We start from the raw sequence: 21390 nt of genomic DNA on the forward strand, positions 1-21390 counted from the left end.
TGTGCACATTCGGAAAGATTCGGAAAGTAACTGGTAATTTTTTATAACGTCTAAAGGCTGATTGTAATATACCAAGTAAAAAGTATTAATAATGATCATAATTTATTTATTTAATGATAATCTGAATATTAAAATAATTGATAAAAATTATATTATACGTTATAATCATTTATTGAATTTTAGAGTCAATAAACGACGATCTCCTAATAGTCAATATGTATAAGTAATTTATGAATATGTATTCACTGTATCTTTCTGTTAGGCTTTCATTTAGAAGAAGCACACGGAATCGAAATACATATAAAAAAGCAGATTGAGAATACTTGTTTTCATAATTTTTGTTCAAGCTGTGGACTGATTATACAATGATTCTATACTGACTAGTGGTAACATAAAGTAACTCAATGGATACATAGTGCTGCACAACGTTACCTGAAATCGCAAGCGCCATCTTTCCCTATAATCGTAAGTTAGCGTCGCCAATAGCTACGATACGTACAGATACCTCAGTGCATTAAAACATTAAAACTCAGTAGTGCATTCTCTGAAAGTAACGCAACCGATAAATATTACTTGTATATCTTTCAATGTATTTCTTTCCTTAATAAACTAAATGACTGTAAGAAGGAAGGAGCGCACCTAAGACATACAAATTACAGCAGCCATGGTTCGCAGTGGTGACAAGTAAGTACAATTGCAAATAATGCATATGGAATGTAGAGGTTACGTTGATAACGCGGTGTCAATTTCTATTTATACAAGCTTATTAATGCTTCATAATTTAATTGTACTTAAACATTTTATTTAATTATCATTATAGAGAGAGGCATTATAGAAGGCGCTCAAGATCTAGGTCCAGGTCTCGTTCTGCCACTCCTGAGAAAAAACGACGACGATCTCGCAGTAGAGAACGCGAACGAGATAGGGATAAGGGAAGACACAGGGAAAGACGTAGTCGCTCTAGAGAACGAGATAGGGATCGTGGAGAACGAAGAGAAAGATTCGATAGAGAAAGAGAGCGTGACAGAAAACGGTATGCAAGTTTTTACAGGCGTAGCATTTGCTCCAAAATATCAACTAAGATTATCGTCTTGTGTACGTTGTTCTGTAAACAAAAGTACTATACGGTGTTGAAGAATTTCAGTACTGTTTATATTGGGTAATACTTATGTATGTGTTTATCAGTTGAGTTCTGCTTTTTAAGATTATGATCATGTTGTGTGCGACCACATTAAAATATGGAATTCAGTTTTATTTTTTATTTGATTTACAGTAACATTTAAAAATTTGATATTAAATATTCTATCTGAAATAGATTTGAAAAGTAGTCGATGAGGAGCTGAATAATGTAATCATTGATTGTAATGAAATTGGAGTGATTTTGTGTATTTGATATTCTTTGACAGGTTCCTTTCTATTCAGGATATAAATAGAATTTACAGTTTATTCCTCAGATAATCTTCATTTTATTTGCAGCAAAGTGAGCTTTACCATATTTTCAATACAATTCATAACACTTTTACTTGTCCGAATATATTTCCTTACAACAGAGAGTGTTCGATATAACTGTCGATGTATCTTCTATTTATTTACAATGGAATAATTGATTGATATTGATTGTTTTCGGTGTACTAGTGGAGACAGTAAAGAAAAGCGTCTTACAGGATCAAAATCCTCCCGCTCTGGTAAGGAGAGATCAAACAGATCACGATCACGGGATCGTAAGGATAAAGAAAAGGGTGAAACTGAAGAGTTGCCCTTTGATCATACAAAACTTGATAAGGTAATATTTCTATTTGATTAACCGCTCCAGTGTTCGTTGTTAGTAATAGAAACTAAAAGGAAAATTTTTCAGGAAGAGGAACAAAAAAGACTGGAACTAGAAATGCAAAAACGAAGAGAGAGGATCGAGAGATGGCGAGCTGAAAGAAAGAAAAAGGAACTCGAAGCAACTAAAAAGGATGGCAAAGTGTCAATCCTAGCGAATCTTCAACTTCCTATGAAGAAGTGGTCACTGGAAGATGATAGCGATGAAGAAACGCCTGTCGTCCAGACGGGCAACAAGGATGTTAAAGAAGAAGAAGAAGAAGAAGGAGTAATTAAAGAGGAAATTGAAGAAGTGAAAGAAGAAGTAAAGGAAGAAGAAGAGGAAGTCGATCCGCTTGATGCATTTATGGCAGAAGTAAGTGTTTAATATAACATAATCTAACCAGTTTAACCAATATATCTATTATCCTAAACGTGGTGCATGTAATACCTGATTTGTGATTAGGTTCAGGAAGAAGTGCGGAAGGTTAATAAAGTAGACAATAAGGGTCCAAAAGCTTCAAATAATGGTGCAGGACTTGGAGCACCACAGACTGGAGGTGTGGTCATCGTAACAGGTGTAGCCAAGAAAAAGATTCAAAAGCAGAAAGGAGAATTGATTGAACAAAATCAAGATGGTCTGGAATACTCGAGTGAAGAGGAAGGCGAAAATCTTCACGAAACCGCAGCAGGAATAGCAAACAAACAAAAACGCGAATTAGCTAAGGTTGATCATGCGTCGACTGAGTATCAGCCATTCCGCAAATCTTTCTACGTGGAAGTACCTGAAATCGGTATGCCACCTTTACCTGTTTATTATATAAAACTATCTAAATAATAAGAAAACTAATCCTCTATAATTTAATACTTTCTTTAATAGCAAGAATGTCTCCCGAAGAGGTTGAGGCTTACAAAGAAGAACTTGAAGGCATTCGAGTTAAGGGAAAAGGTTGTCCTAAACCTATTAAATCTTGGGCTCAGTGTGGCGTCACAAAAAAAGAACTTGAAGTTTTAAAGAAACTCGGTTACGACAAACCAACGCCAATTCAGTGTCAAGCAATTCCGGCTATAATGTCTGGTCGCGATTTAATAGGTATCGCTAAAACAGGAAGTGGAAAGACATTAGCGTTTCTGTTGCCCATGTTCAGACACATCCTGGATCAGTCACCATTAGCCGATGGAGATGGACCTATAGCCCTTATAATGACTCCAACTCGTGAACTCTGCATGCAAATTGGACGGGACTCAAAAAAATTTACAAAATCTTTAGGATTATCGCATGTATGCGTATATGGTGGTACGGGTATATCTGAACAAATCGCAGAATTAAAGAGAGGCGCCGAGATCATCGTTTGTACACCAGGTCGAATGATTGACATGCTAGCAGCCAATAGTGGACGAGTGACAAACTTAAGAAGAGTCACGTACGTTGTCCTTGACGAAGCTGATAGAATGTTCGACATGGGTTTTGAACCACAAGTTATGAGAATCATGGAAAATGTACGACCAGATAGACAAACTGTTTTATTTAGTGCAACGTTCCCAAGGCAGATGGAAGCCCTGGCTAGAAGAATTCTCACACGGCCAGTAGAGGTTCAGGTGGGTGGACGTTCAGTCGTCTGCAAGGACGTAGAACAACACGTAGTGGTACTCGAGGAAGATCAAAAATTTTACAAACTATTAGAGATCTTAGGACATTACCAAGATAAAGGATCTGTAATAATATTCGTGGACAAGCAAGAAAACGCTGATACTTTGTTGAAGGACTTGATGAAGGCATCTTATTCCTGTATGTCTCTGCACGGTGGTATAGATCAGTGTGACAGAGACTCGACAATTATTGACTTTAAAGCTGGTAGAACAAAACTACTGGTAGCCACGTCGGTAGCTGCGAGAGGCCTCGACGTTAAGCAACTTGTACTAGTTATCAATTACGATTGCCCCAATCACTACGAGGATTACGTACATAGATGTGGAAGAACAGGACGTGCTGGCAATAAAGGATACGCTTACACGTTCATCACACCCGAACAAGAACGATATGCCGGTGATATTCTTCGTGCCCACGAATTAGCCACGGTACCAATTCCAGATGCATTGCGTCAACTTTGGGAAGGTTACAAAGCTCGACAAGCAGCTGATGGCAAAAAAGTTCATACAGGTGGTGGATTTAGTGGGAAAGGATTCAAATTTGATGAATCCGAAGCAGCTCTGGCCAACGAGAAGAAGAAATTCCAGAAGGCTGCACTAGGCCTTCAGGATTCTGATGACGAGGATATTGAGAATGACATTGACCAGCAGATTGAGAGCATGTTGGCACCTAAGCGTACGGTTCGAGAAATCGCCAGGCCATCCGCTGCGAACTTATCCGTACCAGGTCAGCCGGTACCTAGTGCAACTGACAAACTGGAATTAGCTAGAAGGTTAGCATCGAAGATCAACATCGCAAAGAATCTTGGAGCTGAGGCTAAGGGTGCTACGCAACAGGCTGCAGAGGCCATCCTCAAAGGTGCCGGACCAACAAATCTTATAACGGTAAGACATCAAGTAGTTATTTATAATTATTAACTTTTTTCATGTACAAACTACAATTTATAATTACTTTCTTAGGCCAAGACTGTTGCTGAACAGCTAGCAGCAAAACTTAATACAAAACTGAACTATCAACCAAGAGAAGAAGATCTTGTTGAAGGCGAGGGAGAACCTGGTGAACAAACTTTCCGCAAGTATGAAGAAGAATTGGAAATTAACGATTTCCCTCAGCAGGCCAGGTGGAGGGTAACCAGCAAGGAAGCTCTGGCACAAATTTCCGAGTATTCCGAAGCTGGCCTGACAGTTCGTGGAACGTACATCGCAACAGGAAAAACACCTCCAGAAGGAGAGCGAAAACTTTACTTAGCTATCGAGTCGACAAGCGAGTTGGCAGTGAGCAAAGCCAAGGCCGAAGTATCCAGGCTCATCAAGGAAGAATTGATAAAGCTTCAGTCATCTGGTACTCATACGGCATGTCGCGGCCGTTACAAGGTTCTTTAAAAGGAATTTTGAGAAATTCAATTAATTGCGGACCACGACCAAAATTCACTAGCAATTCGTGTGCACCTGATAAATACCATAGACATTTTATTATACATACGATACAATACAAAAAATTGATATTTAACAATAATAACAAAGGAGTATCCTTAAGGCTAGCAAAGAGTTTATTTTCTATATTTCATTCATATTTCTTGCTCAGATTCATACCTTACAAAACATTGTTACCTTTTGTATTTGGCATAGACTTGAACTGGTAACTTACATACATTGAGACTTTGTCTATTTACAATTTACAATGATCTGCCCGGTTTGACAGTCGTATTGAGCGATTTCTACGTCCAAAACCGTGCTTGTGTATTATTATTTGTACAGACGCGCTTGGGATGTATTTTATCTTTTACGCTTCTCTTTGGCAATATCAAATGATGAATCGTACTATCATCTATCATATTTTACTAGTAATGTATGCTACGTAGGCACTAGATGAATCACAGACTTAAACATGGTACTATTTGGCTGGTACACCAAACGGTACCGACGTTAGATTTAATATAGTTTTTTGCACCCACAATAGGTGAATCTTGAATGTTCATTCAGTGGCTTATTGATCATACAAAACTGTTTATAATTAGAAGCGGCACCATGATCACCAGATTACACAGTACAGGAGTCGTGGCTGAATTCAGAATATAACCATAAATGGTTTCCGCTTTGGTCAAAGAACCCAATGGAACTTCAGCTACGATTCTTGGACTCCTCTCCTGGATCCTCGTCACCAGTTTCTCCATTTCCTGGATGCACGCCTGCATCTGAAGTGTTGAAGGCTTCTTCGGTAACGGTTGACTCACCACGAACACATCGCCTTCCGGCGTGGCCATTCCTCGCAAAGCGCACTGCGCCACTTGGACCTGTCGGCCTAGCGCAACCAACAGAGTCTCCAGCGTGACGGCATCCTTATCTGATTCCTCCTCCATCACATAGAAAATCCGGTCCAACTAAAAAAAAAGAAAAAGATTTGAGATCGCAATTGCGATTAACTGATATTAATGTCAAAATGGCACCCAGCATAACCAGTCGTACGCCTCGGGTGTTACAGTGTAAATAATCGCGAGATCAAAGAGTAGGTGGTATCCCTAAAAGGATATAAAAGAATACCTGTTTTCTAGAGTAGAATAGCCTCGCTGCACCACCGCAAACGGGACAACAAGCACCTGGAGGAGTCACGCCAATACAGTACGGTTGTACCAGAGGTGGACACTGAACTGCTTCTCCGCAACGTGGTTTGGCCTTATCGCCGATCAATCCTACAGCTATGCAAGGACCTGGATAATCTACTACTGTCCTTTCGGCCCAGGCGGCACACTCACTGCTGTACACTTCCCCGTTGATACCGCAAACGGGACCACGGAGACTACAATCTTTTAGACAAGGTCCCCTATAACCTAGACTAGCGCCTATGCGAACCATTGCACAGGAATTCTTATGCTGTTTGTTCTCGGTATCACATACTGGTTCATCCTCCTTAAGGTCACAGTTCAAAGGCACGCACTCATATTGCCTGCAGGGCTTATGAATTGGCGACAAGCATACTCGAACTTTCTTCACGCATTTCTCAGTACTGTCGCAAGGATTGGAAGCGCAAGGATCTCTGGATGAACAGCTTCCAAATTCCATTTCTGAAGCTGACAGGCCCGAGCACTTGGCTAGACATGCTGATGCGAACGTAACTCCAAGACGGCCACAGACAGGAACATAATGAGCTGGACAATCACAAGGCAGCGCAGGCATTCTGAACTCCCCACAACTTCTACGAGAACAGGTCACTTCGCCCTCGAAGCAATGGCACAGATTACACTCCAGGTAGAAACTTGCTCGATGGGCCACAAAACGGTTCTGAATCCAACAAGAATTCAAGGCGAAACAGTTCAGCATACGACACTTTTCCAATCCCCGCGAAGTGCATTGACAAATTTTCAAACAACCCTGCTTATCTACTCTTGGGATTTGTACCCAGGTACCTACGGGTACCACTTGTTTGGACATTACGCCAAGCATACAACCAGGAAGACACTCCATATGTTGTGGATTGTTCGATTGCAACACACACACTTGGTCCTTGCGACATGGATTAGGCCTGCAAGGAGTTGTTATGTCTTCTTCTGGTCGCAGAGCAGGTTCCGCAGGAAGGGTGTCCGTAGAAAATGTTGAAGATACTGAAAACGGCACGCATGGCATATCTTGTCTAGGTACCGATAACTTAGAGCATAGTGTCGTTGCCGTATGGGGCCCCTTAATCGCTGACCAGTCGACACAACTAGTCATTAATTGCAGACAATCCTCGCGGCACAAACGTGTCTCATGAGCCCGAGACTCGCAAGGGCGCAACTGTAGGAGGCACGCAGCTGCACGAAGCGTCTCGATCGGACATGATTGCGCCGCCCTTACCGGTACAGCAAGGCCTGAGATTATTCCACCACGGGACCAATGATTTGCTTCCCATTTGGCTGCCTCATCCGCTGTCGGTGAGCAGGTTCTGCAAGGAGGCAATACAAGAGAAATATAATTACGCTCAAGGACTTAAGTAAGTAAAACGAACAAGAGTACATTAACATGAGCTTTGTCACTGAAAAGTCATACGGGTATATAATATAGTTTGGATTAACAACGCATAAGGTTACCAATCATCAAATGCTAGAAATTATCTGTTAGAAAAAGCTTTTCTCTATTAAGGTCAGACATTAGGAATCGATTGTAAGAACTGTGGAAGCAAATGACTTTTTGATTTTAAATTATTTTACCTGAATAGAGCTGTTGGTCTGTCATTGTACTGAACACAATAAGAGAGTCCAGAACATCCCATTTCGCAGGTCTCATCGGCATCTTCCAGACACCGACGTAATTCAGATTCTATTGGCAAAGATATGCACTCTTCATCCAACTGGACCCAAGCTTGCTCCCAATCAGCTTGAAATGCTCGCCAACATAGATTTTTACAAGATGATGTTGATGCTCTTGAACAGCAGGACAGTTTACCTAAGTCCAGAGGCAGGCGGGCTGATTTCGCTGGCGTTGAATTTAGAAAACAACTCCACATTGGTAAGTGCGGCAGAACTGGACTACACTTATTTGACAGAACATCGAAAATGTCAGTATCCGTTGTTGCCGTGTGTAAAGTTTCCCGACAAGTGACCAAACACCCTGGACTCGTTGCCTTGTCGCAGCAATGTAAATCTTTAATGAAGCAAACAGAAAGATACATCAATTAATAATGACAAGGAGCAAGCTCACTTGACACAGGTACGTAACTTAAAGTTTTTAATTTGAAAATTAGTCCTTTTTATGAAGTAATATTAAAATAGAAATAACTATTTAATTGATTAATTATTAATGAAGGACTGGCTTATTTTGATTATTGGGTACGATAAATTTATAATAAGCGCGTCATGCGCATGCATCGTTTGACATTAATCAATGCTCACTGGTTAATTGAGAACATGTTGATTCAATATACGAATACTACTTACACTGCTTTGGATCGTCAATATTCTTCGCTCCGGCAGCGGCTCTTAAACATTTAGGTATTTGATGAAAACAGCCTTTACTGCTGTAAAGCTTGAGAGTTGACTGTTTTCCAGGTTTATGAAAAATATCCTTGCACACGGATCTACAAGTAGAATTGGCAATTCCACTGCAGCAAGTCTCACCATCTTCGCGTCTCTCCAAGCAAGAAGAAAATTCAAGTTCATCGCTAGCGCGGCAAACGCCCTTTAGGTCACTCCTGGAGCCTGACAAGGCACAAGTAGATCTGCAGATTGGATTTTGTGCCAAGTGACAGCAGCCTCGTCCCGCCCAATCTTCATTCTCCGCCGCTTCTGTAAAGCAATCGTTTCGAGTGTCAAGGGACATACGAATTATTGTCACACGTGTGAAAATTACGTGGTCGCTCAGCGACTCCATTTACCTCTGAGCGTGGAATTGACGCAGTTCCAAAAGTTCGTCTGAAATAAGTCCAGGCATTAATACCAAAATAGAGACGTTAGCAACAAAGGACTGGAAATACGAGACTATACGCATTATGCTTTTCAACCACAAGTCGACCACCGATTTAATTTTTTTTCCTTGTACTTCAAAAGGACGGAACACGATGAAAAGACGTGAAAAATAGTTTCCCGTTACGTATTTTATATCTCCCACGAGAAATTATTGTCAAAGCGTTTCCGATCCAGATCTTTGAATACTCAACGATTCTTATATATGAAATGTGCATTGATCATAATTCACCAATTCAGTGGAGCAGAATTCCAAAAGACGCGAGGTCGCGTTCTTCCTAGCCTCAGCCTCAGCACCCAATGCAACCAGTGGTATCTGAAAGATAAAATGATTTTTAAAAAATCATAATCGACCGCACAAAGTATTATCCACGATAGAGAGAAATCATGCGTCACTATCCTAGATGTCAAAAGTTTCCTATACCACGACAGAATAAAAATGAGTAAACACGCGCGAGCCAACGTACATCTCGATCTCATACAAGATTCAATGAGTGTCTTCTTGCGGTTTATAAGAGATTTCGTATGTTCGCCACGGTCGCGGCTCGCAAACGGAAAATCCGCGGCCACGGCAAGAATAAAAGTTCAGGCTCGGCCTAGCCCCATCGTTGATCTACGACTTCAGAACCATGGATACTACTAGTTGGTACAAGAAGTTTTTGTTAAATTTACAAAGAATCCCGTAACAAGTAACATCCATGTGTCACTGCCACCACAAAATCGTCTAATGATCCTTTGAAATCTCATTGAAGATTCAGTGTGTGTCTTTGGCGAATTAGAATGCGTTTGGCATATTCCTCAGGGCCATGAAACATTAAATAGAATCACGTGTGGTCTGCGCATCGACAAGAGCTACGCTACCTATACAAGCAAGACAAAGTTCAGTCCTGAAATCCACGCATCTTTGTCAACGTTAAATGGCTACCGGTCTGAAAGGATAATTTTCTTTAAATTCAAGAACAGGTCCCTCCATTGGACACGTACCCCAGTGGCTCGCTGGATCGTGCCGGGAAGGCGTATTTCCGTCGCGATTATTCTTGGAGGTATGTAGCCCAACCGTCTCTGGACTCTCTCTCGTGTTCCTGGCCGGTAGCCATTTTGAAAGGGTGTTCCACGCGAACTCGACATTCAACTCTCACGCCCGATAGAAGACACTAGGTTCTTTGCGTCTCTTCACTTCGCGTCTCCGCTCTTCGCTTCTCTCTTGAGGTCCCTAGCAAGACGGGATGATCAAACAGTACGAAAATAGAGATTGAACTTTTTGCGTCCCTTGTTCCTTCGTGCTCTCATATATATATCCAGATACATAGCCGTATATATATTCATAAACGTGTACATAATTCAATACTTTTCTCCGGTAAGCATATAAGTATGTTCATTTGTACTTTTACAAATTCAAGCATCCTCATGGACGCTGGTCTACCTTTGTAAATAGGCACTTACGTTTATGCTTTGAGTATATATATAGACACATATTTACGTGCATTTATGATCGTACATTCAGTACGTTCCGTATAACGTTCATTTGCTGAGATGACTCGCGTTAGCAAGATTCCACGATGGAATAAACTCGGAAGACTCGGCGAGGTGTTGCGCGACAAATCGCTGTAATAACGACCAAAGCCGTTGCCGTAGCACGAAATGGCATAGTTGAAATAGCACGTATAGCTAGACTGGCTGGATGTGACGTCACGGTTGAAGCAGTCCGGAACACGGAGGAGGGTGGGTGTTGGGTCGAAGGAGCGAATGAAAAAAAATGTTAAAAAAGGTTTTTTTTTCGTTGTAAACGCAATTTCACTAAGTGAAATCAAGCGTTGTAATATACGCTCAGCTGATTTTCTTAACAGTACCGGTTATGTATAAAGTAATTTTATCATTTGAATACGTTTGGCGCGTATCGTAACTAACGGGTTACAGTGATCAAACCGACATTCATTTATTTTCTGTAATCAAAGCAATTTCTGTCTATGCAAAAAATATGTTGTCAGATAACAGGAATTTTTATAAGTGGACACTCAATCAGTCCAGCAGTTATAAATATTTTGTACAGTTAACAGCACGCCATGATAAACAGTCTAAAGGGTGTAAGAGCAATATCTAAGGACGCTGTGGATTTTTGAATTGGCCGAATAAGTGAGTCGTCAATGAGAGGTACGGATAAGCGTGTTAATACGTTTCGGTGGTAGCGACCCGTACCGTTGGTTTGTGTATAAAAGTTAACGACTCGTTTTATAATGTGCTCGGTAGATGGCAGTGACGAAAATAGGGGCGAAGAGATCGACGAGAGGAAAGACGAGGCGAGTTATGTAGGAGAGAGCATAAAGAAGAAAAGAGATACGGGAAAAAGGAACTTGAGACAGATGAAGTAAGATGGGGTTTGAAGACATAGAGAGTACAAGCTGAGAAGTCGCAGGATGGAAAAGTGGTCGGACTTTTTTTTTTCCTTCTGGATGACGACGGGTATTCGGTAAGTATAAGATTTTTCGTGCTTTCTAAAACAGATCCTGGATAAAACACCATCGATAAGCCCATCGCTGTTTCGAAATCGAGTCACATGTCTTCGCCTCGTGTCAGATCCCAGCGACTTCCGGTTATTTTACTTTTAGATGTCCGTGCCGGAAGTCCTCATCAGTAGTCGAGTCGAGCGAGAACTCTCGTCGCTTCTCGGGTACGCCTTTACGCCCGCTTTCGAAAATGAAAAAAAAAAAAAACAAGTCCCTGAAACTAAGATCCAGCTTCCTGATACTGTGGAACAAATAAGGCTGAGAATGACGTGTTTGTATCCATTAAGCGTTTAATAGTTTTCAAAATGTAATTTTTAAACGTGAGTATACGATCGCGTATGGTTGTATATAAGTTTGAATAAAATCAAAATTTTTTTTTCAGAATTGACTAATTTCTTCGAATAACTCAACTATGATTACCAACAGACCAAACGTTACGGAGAGTGTAATACTCCTACTTATCGGACTTCCTTAATAATAGTCGATATTTACAAATCATATATACATATTTGTCTTACGCAACGATATAAAAGTTTTCAAAAAAAAATTCGTACGATCAAACTTTATAAATTAATTTTTAAATTTAAACAAATCGAAAAGAACCTAAAGAACAACCATTAATTAATGAACCTACGGTACTTATAGGCGTATAGCCTAAGCATGAGCTTATCCAAGTAACATGGTTTAATAGTCATCAGAATGGTAACAGAGGTGAAGAAAAAAAAATAAATAAAAGAATAAATAAAAAAAGGCAAAGGATTTGTCTCGGAAGCGTACGTCTTTTCTCTTTAGGCTAAGAAAGAAAAGTGGGCAGTAAAGGAGATACTGACAGAGGGCCATAAAGAAGGTGGAAACCCGAGTCAACGTGCGTGGGAATGATATCAGTGATATCAAATCCGCCTTTTTCAGATCCACTTGTAATATTTGCGTATGAATGAGCCACGGCACCCCGCTAGCTCCGCGTAAATCTCTCAGCAGGTCGAAAAAAAAGGTGGGAGAAGGCCCGAGAGGTGGCCCAAACTCGGTCCAAGTCCCTCCAAGTGGGCCCAATGTTTTTCGATATTATCTCGCCTCTCTTGCTTCCAGCTATCTCTTACACCGGGACTGCTACCCCACCTACCGTCATTATCCTATCTTATTCCTATCTCTCCTTCCTCCTTTCTCCATATTTATCCACGTTTCTCCTTTTCCCGTGTCATCCCTTTCTTCTTATTTTACACGTGTCCCTTTAATATATTTCCCTTTTTTTTTTTTTTTTACATACCCAGACATCACGTACTGCAAAATCCAGCTTCACGAAACGCAGCGCAGAATTCTTGGCTTGTCCTTAAGCAACAACCTTCACGTGCCGTAAAATTTCTCAAACAAGGTAATTATAATAATCCTAACTTACATGGAAACGATCTTAAAAAATAATATTTTAATTAATTTTTTACTCAAGCACACTTTTTTTTTTTTTAATTTCTTCCATAGATACACGGATCGTGTACGTGACTGCTTTTTACGCGAATATTATTCTTATACGGGATCATCGAAACGTTTCAATTTGTCAATCGGTAATATTAAATCGATCGAAATGTTCGAATCGATACTTTTACTCCTAGCGTCCTTAACGACTTGTTCTTCGATTTAGTTTTATTAGCGACTTTACGACACCTCGAATCTTCAGCGACCGCATACACCCACGTGAACACGTATCCAAGGTTAATTTATGGGCCAGGCGTCTAACCGTAACGCAATTTACTGCACGCGCTCTCACACGATCGTAACGCTCTACCGATCGATCGAGTGGTTTGATCGCTCTATCAGGCCCCAGTTCGGCATCTAACAGGATAAAACCGATCAGTCCCAGCAATATTACACCTGTCAGCCAATCAACTTTTTATCCCAATAATACGTGTCAAGCATACCTAACGATCTCTATAAAACCCATTAATTGACCATTAATCGAATGCCTTTTGAAAAAGGCCGAGTATTTATTCTCTTCGACAGACGCATGGAATATTCATCCTTAAAGAAAAACACCAATCATAAATAAGACATGTGCCCGTATCAATAAAGGTGCACCATAATACATATTCTGATACGTTATACCAACACCATTATATGCACATAATGGACACAAGTGCAGGAACATACCTTGGAGCACACATTGCGACAGGAACCAGCAGCTAAGGAGCAGCAGTTCATTTCTGGAAAAAAAAAAGAGGAAAAAAAATAGAGGATAGAAAAAGTTGAGAAAATAATTCAAGTGGGTCTTCCGTACCAGGGAGAAAACTTAAACATAGGTGAGTTCACTATGGTTTGGCTGTACGTCACACGTGGAAGCAGTTTCTTCCTTTGGTGCTTTATGTGGAAACTAAGCAGCACCGTGACCTGTGTTATGTCAGGATGACCGAAAGGGCACTCGAGCAAAAAGTTAGCCAGATGCGGGCACGCCCAGCGTGTCAAAACTCGAGGGTCCCATAACATCCCGTAGGACCTCACATGCGGGATTCCCTTGGGATCCCATAATACAACGGTTTTATCTTATGGGACAAGAAAAGGAACTGAATACCGGACTGTCGCTGATCTGTCATCTATCAGAATGTATATTGAACATTTCAGAGAAGAAAGAAAGTATGTTACGCGTCAACTGTACGGGGATTGGTCTTTTTATACGCAATGGTTTCTTTGAAGGTTGATATCAATGGTAAAATGACATAAATAATATATATGCTGCCTGTTGGGATACACGAGAGGACTTGGCTACTCCGTACAATTACGTTAATGGATACTAATTAGACACGAATTGACCCCCAGGCTACACTCGTATACGAATAAAATGTTTCTTTGTCGATCGTACTCTGGCAATATGGCATCGTCGTCATTCGATTTCTCGAAATATTATTTTTACCTCTAACAATGATAATAGCATTGATTATAGTATACGCAAAAGCAATTTTAGGTTAGGGAGAAGAAACTAGTAAATTTGTTTAATTACAGTTGATATTTTTACAATGTGTTTTATCGATGTAACGCTATGATCATAAAATCTGAATATTATTACTAATATTGTATTCCATCGTTTTTCGATGGTAACAGTGGAAGTGATCATTCGGACCCCCTTGCTCCCTCGTACTATAAGTCTGCAGACTAGATGGCTAAGAGATTGCTATGTGAATTCGTAAGTGTGTAAAGAATTCGTTTTAAGGAAATAACGCACTTTGACACTAAATAGGATAAGGGGTAGCTGATATGTCAAGGAAGTGGTGCACTTCGGTTCATTAGCCGTAGATAGGACAGAAGCAAAGACATTTGATAGCCAGGACGAGTCACAATGTAAATGAGTATAAGGATCTTTCCTTCAGCCTGGGTATAGGCCACAGTTACGCAATACTTGTTACCTAATGTGTTTGAAAATGTGACGCATACCGTAACAAATCACTGTATATAATTTCAGACTAAGGAACGAATAACGATCGTAGATCGTCGTACGTCAGGAGATAAAGAGGCGATTAGCAAATTCAATCTGGCTAATTTACAGAGGGCGTCGCATTCTCGCGAAAAAATATATGGGAAGCAGAGTTGAATAAAACGTGTCGAAGCATTCAAAGAAATTCTTCAGAATGCTCGTAATTCACGAAGAGAGCCGTTGACGCTCGGGTTAAAAAGAGGCATTCGAAGTCCCGCGGATATAACGTTCCTGTACTTAAAACGCATTTCAAACGGCCGAGGTGCGTAAACAGGGTCGCTTGCGGCTTCTGTACGTTACAGAAATAGCAGTAGGACTCGTGGTTGACTCGCGGCCATCCGGCTTAACCGAATCCAAACAGCAAAACTTTCATGCTGTATTCACGCCGTCGAATCCGTGAGGCTCGGCGCGTTTCTAGGATCAAACGAAGTAATCGCGTATCAAATCCCGCGAGAACCAGTCCCCCCGGTGGTATGAACTCGTATGCCGTACTTAACCTAAAAAAGTTTCGAGCATCTGCCGGGTCCTCGTGAATGACGAGTCGACACTGACACCGGTGGCCATTAACGTCGTTAACGAAGCACATGAGATTAATCGGCTACTTTCCTGCATCGCGATATACACAGTGCATGTCCATTCGTATACGTACAGTATACACGTATACGATACATCAGCATTATTTAACATATGCAACTGCTCGGCCGGTAATAATCGCCAAGAAGACAGTGCACGACTCCCACGTCACAGTCTTGCTTGTATGCTTATACATACGTATATTTCTCCTCCATTTAATCCTGTCTTTCAAGCTGCTCTCGGGACAGTCGCTCGTTCAATTATACGATGACGCCAACCTGTGGGAATGTGTCGCGTACGACGCGATGCACTTGCCATTTTGTAGTTGGTATGCACTCTGCCTAGTGCTTTTTTTATTTTGCCCCTTGTATTTCCTACCTTCTTTCTTCTTCGGTCGCAAAACGTCTCCCATGATAATTACGGTGCTTAATGAACTCACGAGAGATTGGCACGCGACACGAATACGATGACAACGGAGAGAATGACGATGATGGAAAAGAGTAATTTCACTTACGAGAATGCACAGCGTATACGGCGGATGCCACTGTTACTCTCTGTTATTCTGTTGGCCATTCTAAATGACTGGGCGTTCAAGGTACGTCTTTGTTGGTACCTCATTAAGATGTAAATCCCAAGACAAAACACCCTTTTACCAGGAATACTCATGGCGCGTCCTTTCGATGAATTTTATTGAGACTGTGACGTCACGCCAGCGAGAATTCGCCGCGCCATGTGCATTGGACTTTCTTTCGTGCTTAGGCCGTCCTATGGACTCGGGTGATGTGTGCTTATGGCTCTATATTATGAGTGCAGCTGTGCAACGACATGTCGTGCCCTTTGGTTTTAGATAAAGACTGAAGGCTTACTTAGACTGAGTTGGACAATTCAACAATTCAATAATACTGTGTGTATATATATATGTATATCTAACAATGATATAAATTATTTCATTTTTCAAACACTTTTGTTGGGTACAAGTTTGGAATGAGTTTATAAATTAATGTCAGGCAAAATTATTAAATTGTTATGCTTTATGAAGAAGAGTCAAGAAATATAGTACTGACTTTGGAGTTTATCATAAGTCAAAATAATGCTAGGGTACATGTAATCACTTCGAGAAACAGTTATGTAGTATCATTTATCATCAGTCGTCCACGCTGTCGTCATCCCTAATACTCGTGAATGTTCATATAAGTCTAAAATGAATAATGGAAAAGGAGCATGTCGTACAAGCAAAAAATAAAGGATTAACGAACCGAATCATTTGTCTACATACTCTCAAATGATTTTTTCAAAAAATCATATTTCCTTGCAAGTGACGAAATTCGACTAGAAACAAGACATTGGCAAATCTTTCTGATATCGACGAAAACGACTTTCATCTCGTTCGTCGCAATTAAATAGGGAAAGGTGTCTGGGACGACATAGCGAATAACACTGCAAAATGTTTGTTGTCCTAAACACATTTCTTCTACGTAAATTCAGTATTTCCGATGATCAATCAATGATCAAATGTTAATTACTATTTCAATAGTAACCACGCAAACTTCATACAACATTCCAAGAATGTTGGAATAAGTCTAATAGAGTCACGTTGAGTCAGAATCGGACTACAAGGAGTTCAGTATACGTACAAGGAATTAATAAACCACTCCGTGACTATAGCTGCCACGTGCATGAGAGTGCGTAGGATCCTGTTTAATGTGTGTGAGTACCGGGATCCGTGTTTTTTATCCGCCGTGAAGCTGTCACTCGTTTTATGTGTTTATTTATCTCTCGCCGCTCTCGACACGCTCTCGCGAGACCGCGAGGCCCCTGCAGATTGGAAGTCATTCTCCTTTAAACCCTTTTTTCGTTTCACTTAAAAATTCCTGACGACCGGTCCTCCCTCATTCCTCGATCGACGCTTTCAGGTCCCACAGTCGCCACCATACTCACCACTTTACAGTTCATTCAGACATTTTATTAGACCGCCAGATTTTTTTTTTCGATCAATGAAGAACCCTCTTACAATTCTTTGACGTACGAGATTTAAAAAGGGTTTCAGGTAAGTCTCATGTTTTATTTCATCCAATTTCCGGCTATCCCGTACGAAACTCTTTATCGGACCGGAAGTCCATTTATTAATAGACACCTCGAACGTATCTCAACTTTAAGTGTTTCTCAAGAGCATCAATCAAGAATATATAAATCTCTAAATACTCAACACCTCGACTTTAATGGAAGATAAAGAAGATATTAAACATATATATTTATATGCCAGCGGTATAAAAAATCGAATGATCATTAGCTTCTAAAGTTATATGATAATTATGTAGAACTGGAATTAATGTCGTTGTTTAGTACATCCGTATGTCGCTAGGTGGATTCAAAATAACAGTGATTACCGGACTGGTAGTATATGTATATGTATACAGCTGTTAATTAATTGGCCGATCAGCTATCGATCAAATGAACCAATACAAATCATCCGTCGACACAAAATCACTGTTATTAATAGATCAAGCGAGAAACGATCTTTAATTGTGCTGATTAACTGCCGACATGCGTCAACGTCTCCACTGGAACTCGCCACGGAGTTCCAGACCGGTAACAGCCGATTATGCTAAGAATTACACATAGTACGTGTGCACATAGAGACACGTAGAGTCGCAGATGCATGCAAAGTGAATGAACAAAAAGGCAGGAAAATGCGTGGGGCAGTGAGAAGGCATTATCAGCCGATGCGACTTCATGCATTTTGTTCCTTTTCGCAGCGTTAGTTGCATTATGCACTGAAGAACTTGGGCTGGTTTTCATGGCCGCACCGTTAACGACAACACCTCGTTTGCACGACCGTGCAACGTATACGCGCATATAAATTTACAAAGAGATGTAGAAAGAAAGAAACGGGAGAAAAAAAGGTATGAAAAAAAAAAACAGGAAAAAGAAGCGCGTGGAAAGTTGTTCGAGTGTCCCGAAATAAGACTTAAAAAATAGCTAACCATCGAAATAATCTTTACCCGTAAAAAAAAAATTAGTAAAAAATCCGATTTGCAATCTTTATTATTCAGGTTAGACTGTATTTATTCACTTCATAAAACTTCATGCAAATGCTTCGCGTTCGTTCACCGTGTTCAAACATAACGACTCTATTTCAATTTTTTGCTTTGTACAAATGGCGTTTCACTCTCGCCTCATCTAAACCTACTCGTTCTTTAGACTTTACTAGTTCTACTGGTTCATTAATTACTTCGTGCAAGGTTTTTCGTTCTATGGGATATAGCACGGTGTATCTATTGATACGATTTAAAGGCGCGATTAATTGTAAGTCATAATGATACATATAAGTATATTATGATCTGCATTTTACCCTAATTGAGGTAGTGTCAAATAGATGGCATCGTGTACGAAGGAACACACAAGAAGAATCTTTCGTGAGAACCGGATTAGTACACGCATTTCGTAACGCACTTGTGACAATCTCAAAGACAATAAAAAGATCATATGGATAGTGTTATATATCCCTCGGAATTTATAACGCCTGATAGTAAAACTCCTATAAAAATGAAACACGACGAAAAGAAAAACAGTCTCAGTCCGTTCGCACATGTTGCCTTACGCTGTCGTCGATATCTCGCCACGCGATGACGAACAGCCATGAAGATAGGTTCAATGAATCCGTCGTTCTGACGATGAATTAACGTCGTCATTAAGTATCATGAAATAATATGGTATAATATATTTATTTAACACCATGATATATATTACCTTGAGCGATGACCGGGTAGAAGTTAATGACAATGACGACGATACTCGCCCAAGATATGATCGACGTACTACCCATCATTATCCTTGGATCCAAACAAGATATCCGGTATGCAGTCGTATTTTATATTAAGAAAAGGAAAAATCTGTGTCAAGTATTCATATCACTAGCACTGTCCTTCATTATTTTTAAAAACTGTCAACACACTTCCTTACTGTCGTTACCTTCCTCCGTTTTTACATCAAGCACGAAAATCTTACCAGCACGTGCAGTTGCTGGTACGCGGGTCTGCGACCGACTGAGCTTTTCGTAGCTATTCAGAGGCGAGAGAGCTTTTACTTGTCGACGTTAAAAGAGAGGGGACTCCTTCGTCGAGACGGTGGGGAAAGATGATGTGGGCGGTTGAAGACGCGTGCTCAGTGTCACTCGGTGCAACTGCTATTGTGACATCTTCGGCCATGCCTACCACTACCTGTTTTTTCCCTTCATTTATTTCTGCGTCTCCTTTCTTCATACACTTATGCCTTTGCATACTTGTCATTTTATGTTCCCAACCCATCGTCCCTTCCTCTTTTACTTGTCTTCCTTTTTTATTTTCTCACAGCATAGACTGCCTAGTCTCTATGTTGATTGTGTTGTTTCCTCGTACGTCTTTTTTTACCTCACTGCACTGTTCATGGTGGTGCCCAGTAGTAACACTAACGGAGACTATCCGGAGCTAGTCCTGTATTTAGAGAAACTTTTTATTACCGCGTTCGAGTTGTTTATTCTGTTCTCCCGGTGTGACATCTCTTGGCAGCGGATGATACGAAATTTTACGTTGCTCGCCCTCGTGAGCAATCGTACGAGTAAGCACGCACACAGTGCTGCTAGAATTCATTACTTTTGCCGTCATATGATTTATAAATTCCTTTTAATAATTGTATATGGAAATTATTATCCTATATTTTACAGTTCCGACTCCTTACACTTTTCTCCTTTGTGCTCGAAGAAAATTTTCTTGTGGTAACGTGGATTTTATGTAGCCTCTTTACGAGGTGAACATAGGTACGGGTTACGCTATACGTGGGAGTTTCAAAAGTATTTTCTCTGTAAAACCTTTGTTGTTACCAAGACTTTTAACCTGGGTTAACGATTGGTCGAAACCAAGAAAAATTTGTGAGGCTCATAAAACTCGACGTTTCTGCTCCATTTGCTCCAGTGAGAATTGACTTGCCTTCCATTTCATCGTGAGAGGGAGCCGATAACCCAGGGGCATACTTCCGTCGATAACATACTACTTTATGGTGGATCAAGTAAATATTATATATTTATACTCGTTAATCGTAACTACACAGCGCATTCAGTGTGACACTAGAACAAATCTGTCAGAGATAGAACGAAGGCAGTACAATTTGGTAAATACATCATAAGAAGGTTTATCTATTATACTTTTTTAAACCAGGCCGCTTCCCATCTTAAGGATTATTGTATAACGTTTGTTCATACCCCATAAGAAAATGTAAACCGTGTTAATTACACTCCTAGATACTTATAAAATTTATTTAAAAAATATTATAGCATCCGTCGGAACTTTACATTGCGAAACTACCATATTTTTACGATCCATATTTTTTAATTAATTAACATCTCAAGTCACGGTCATTATATTTCTCTAGACGTACATAAAACCTATTTAATAATCCAAGGGATTCGCATATCTATACAGCAGAACCCTGATTAGCCTGGGCTGGATTCAGTTCCAAGCACATCGGTTAACCGGGAATTTATTGTATTTTTCATTTAATAAATCACGTACTCAAAACGCTCTCAATTTTTTCATTTCACACACCCAGCTGTCTTATGCGCAATAAATAACATAACGTATTCACAATCACCTACTTCGTCTCGATTATGGTGCTGATGGTTTTCAGTTTTTTTTTTTTTCCATTATGATGGCGCGATCCTAGCTTTGTTGCGCGTCCATATTGCGTTGCGCTGGCATTTCAGTGATTGACGGATCCGACGGTAGGATTGCCCTTAAAGCAGCCGTAATTTATTAATTTATTCCCTGCGATAAATTGCTCTCAATCCGCACGTGGGCAGCGAACGGCCAGTCCCGTAGCTCCCACTCTCACCATTCTTGTGATCATTCTCCTCCTTGCCCGCGTAGAGAGCCCGTTATTCCGCGTCGATGTAAATATGTAATAACGTGTAAGACCCAGCATAAACCCGCATATA

General features: G+C 40.4%; 2 protein-coding genes across 2 annotated transcripts; one reads left to right on the plus strand and one right to left on the minus strand.

Annotated features, from left to right (window-relative positions):
* Positions 1–464: 464 nt before the first annotated feature.
* On the plus strand, positions 465–4997 carry LOC107268030 (probable ATP-dependent RNA helicase DDX46). Its single transcript, XM_015740368.2, has 7 exons — positions 465–684; positions 821–1033; positions 1636–1783; positions 1856–2182; positions 2273–2600; positions 2687–4341; positions 4417–4997. The coding sequence occupies exons 1-7, from the start codon at positions 665–667 to the stop codon at positions 4837–4839; spliced, it is 3114 nt and encodes a 1037-aa protein (XP_015595854.1). The 5' UTR covers positions 465–664; the 3' UTR covers positions 4840–4997.
* Positions 4901–19895, minus strand: LOC107268031 (reversion-inducing cysteine-rich protein with Kazal motifs). The gene is made up of 8 exons (XM_015740370.2): positions 19173–19895; positions 13535–13587; positions 9124–9207; positions 8804–8840; positions 8367–8714; positions 7641–8073; positions 5998–7375; positions 4901–5837 (listed from the first exon to the last, which is right to left on the minus strand). The coding sequence occupies exons 1-8, from the start codon at positions 19249–19251 to the stop codon at positions 5451–5453; spliced, it is 2799 nt and encodes a 932-aa protein (XP_015595856.1). The 5' UTR covers positions 19252–19895; the 3' UTR covers positions 4901–5450.
* Positions 19896–21390: the final 1495 nt, after the last annotated feature.

Source organism: Cephus cinctus, unplaced genomic scaffold (genome assembly GCF_000341935.2).
Source record: "Cephus cinctus unplaced genomic scaffold, Ccin1 Ccin1_scaffold0462, whole genome shotgun sequence".
NCBI lineage: Eukaryota > Metazoa > Arthropoda > Insecta > Hymenoptera > Cephidae > Cephus > Cephus cinctus.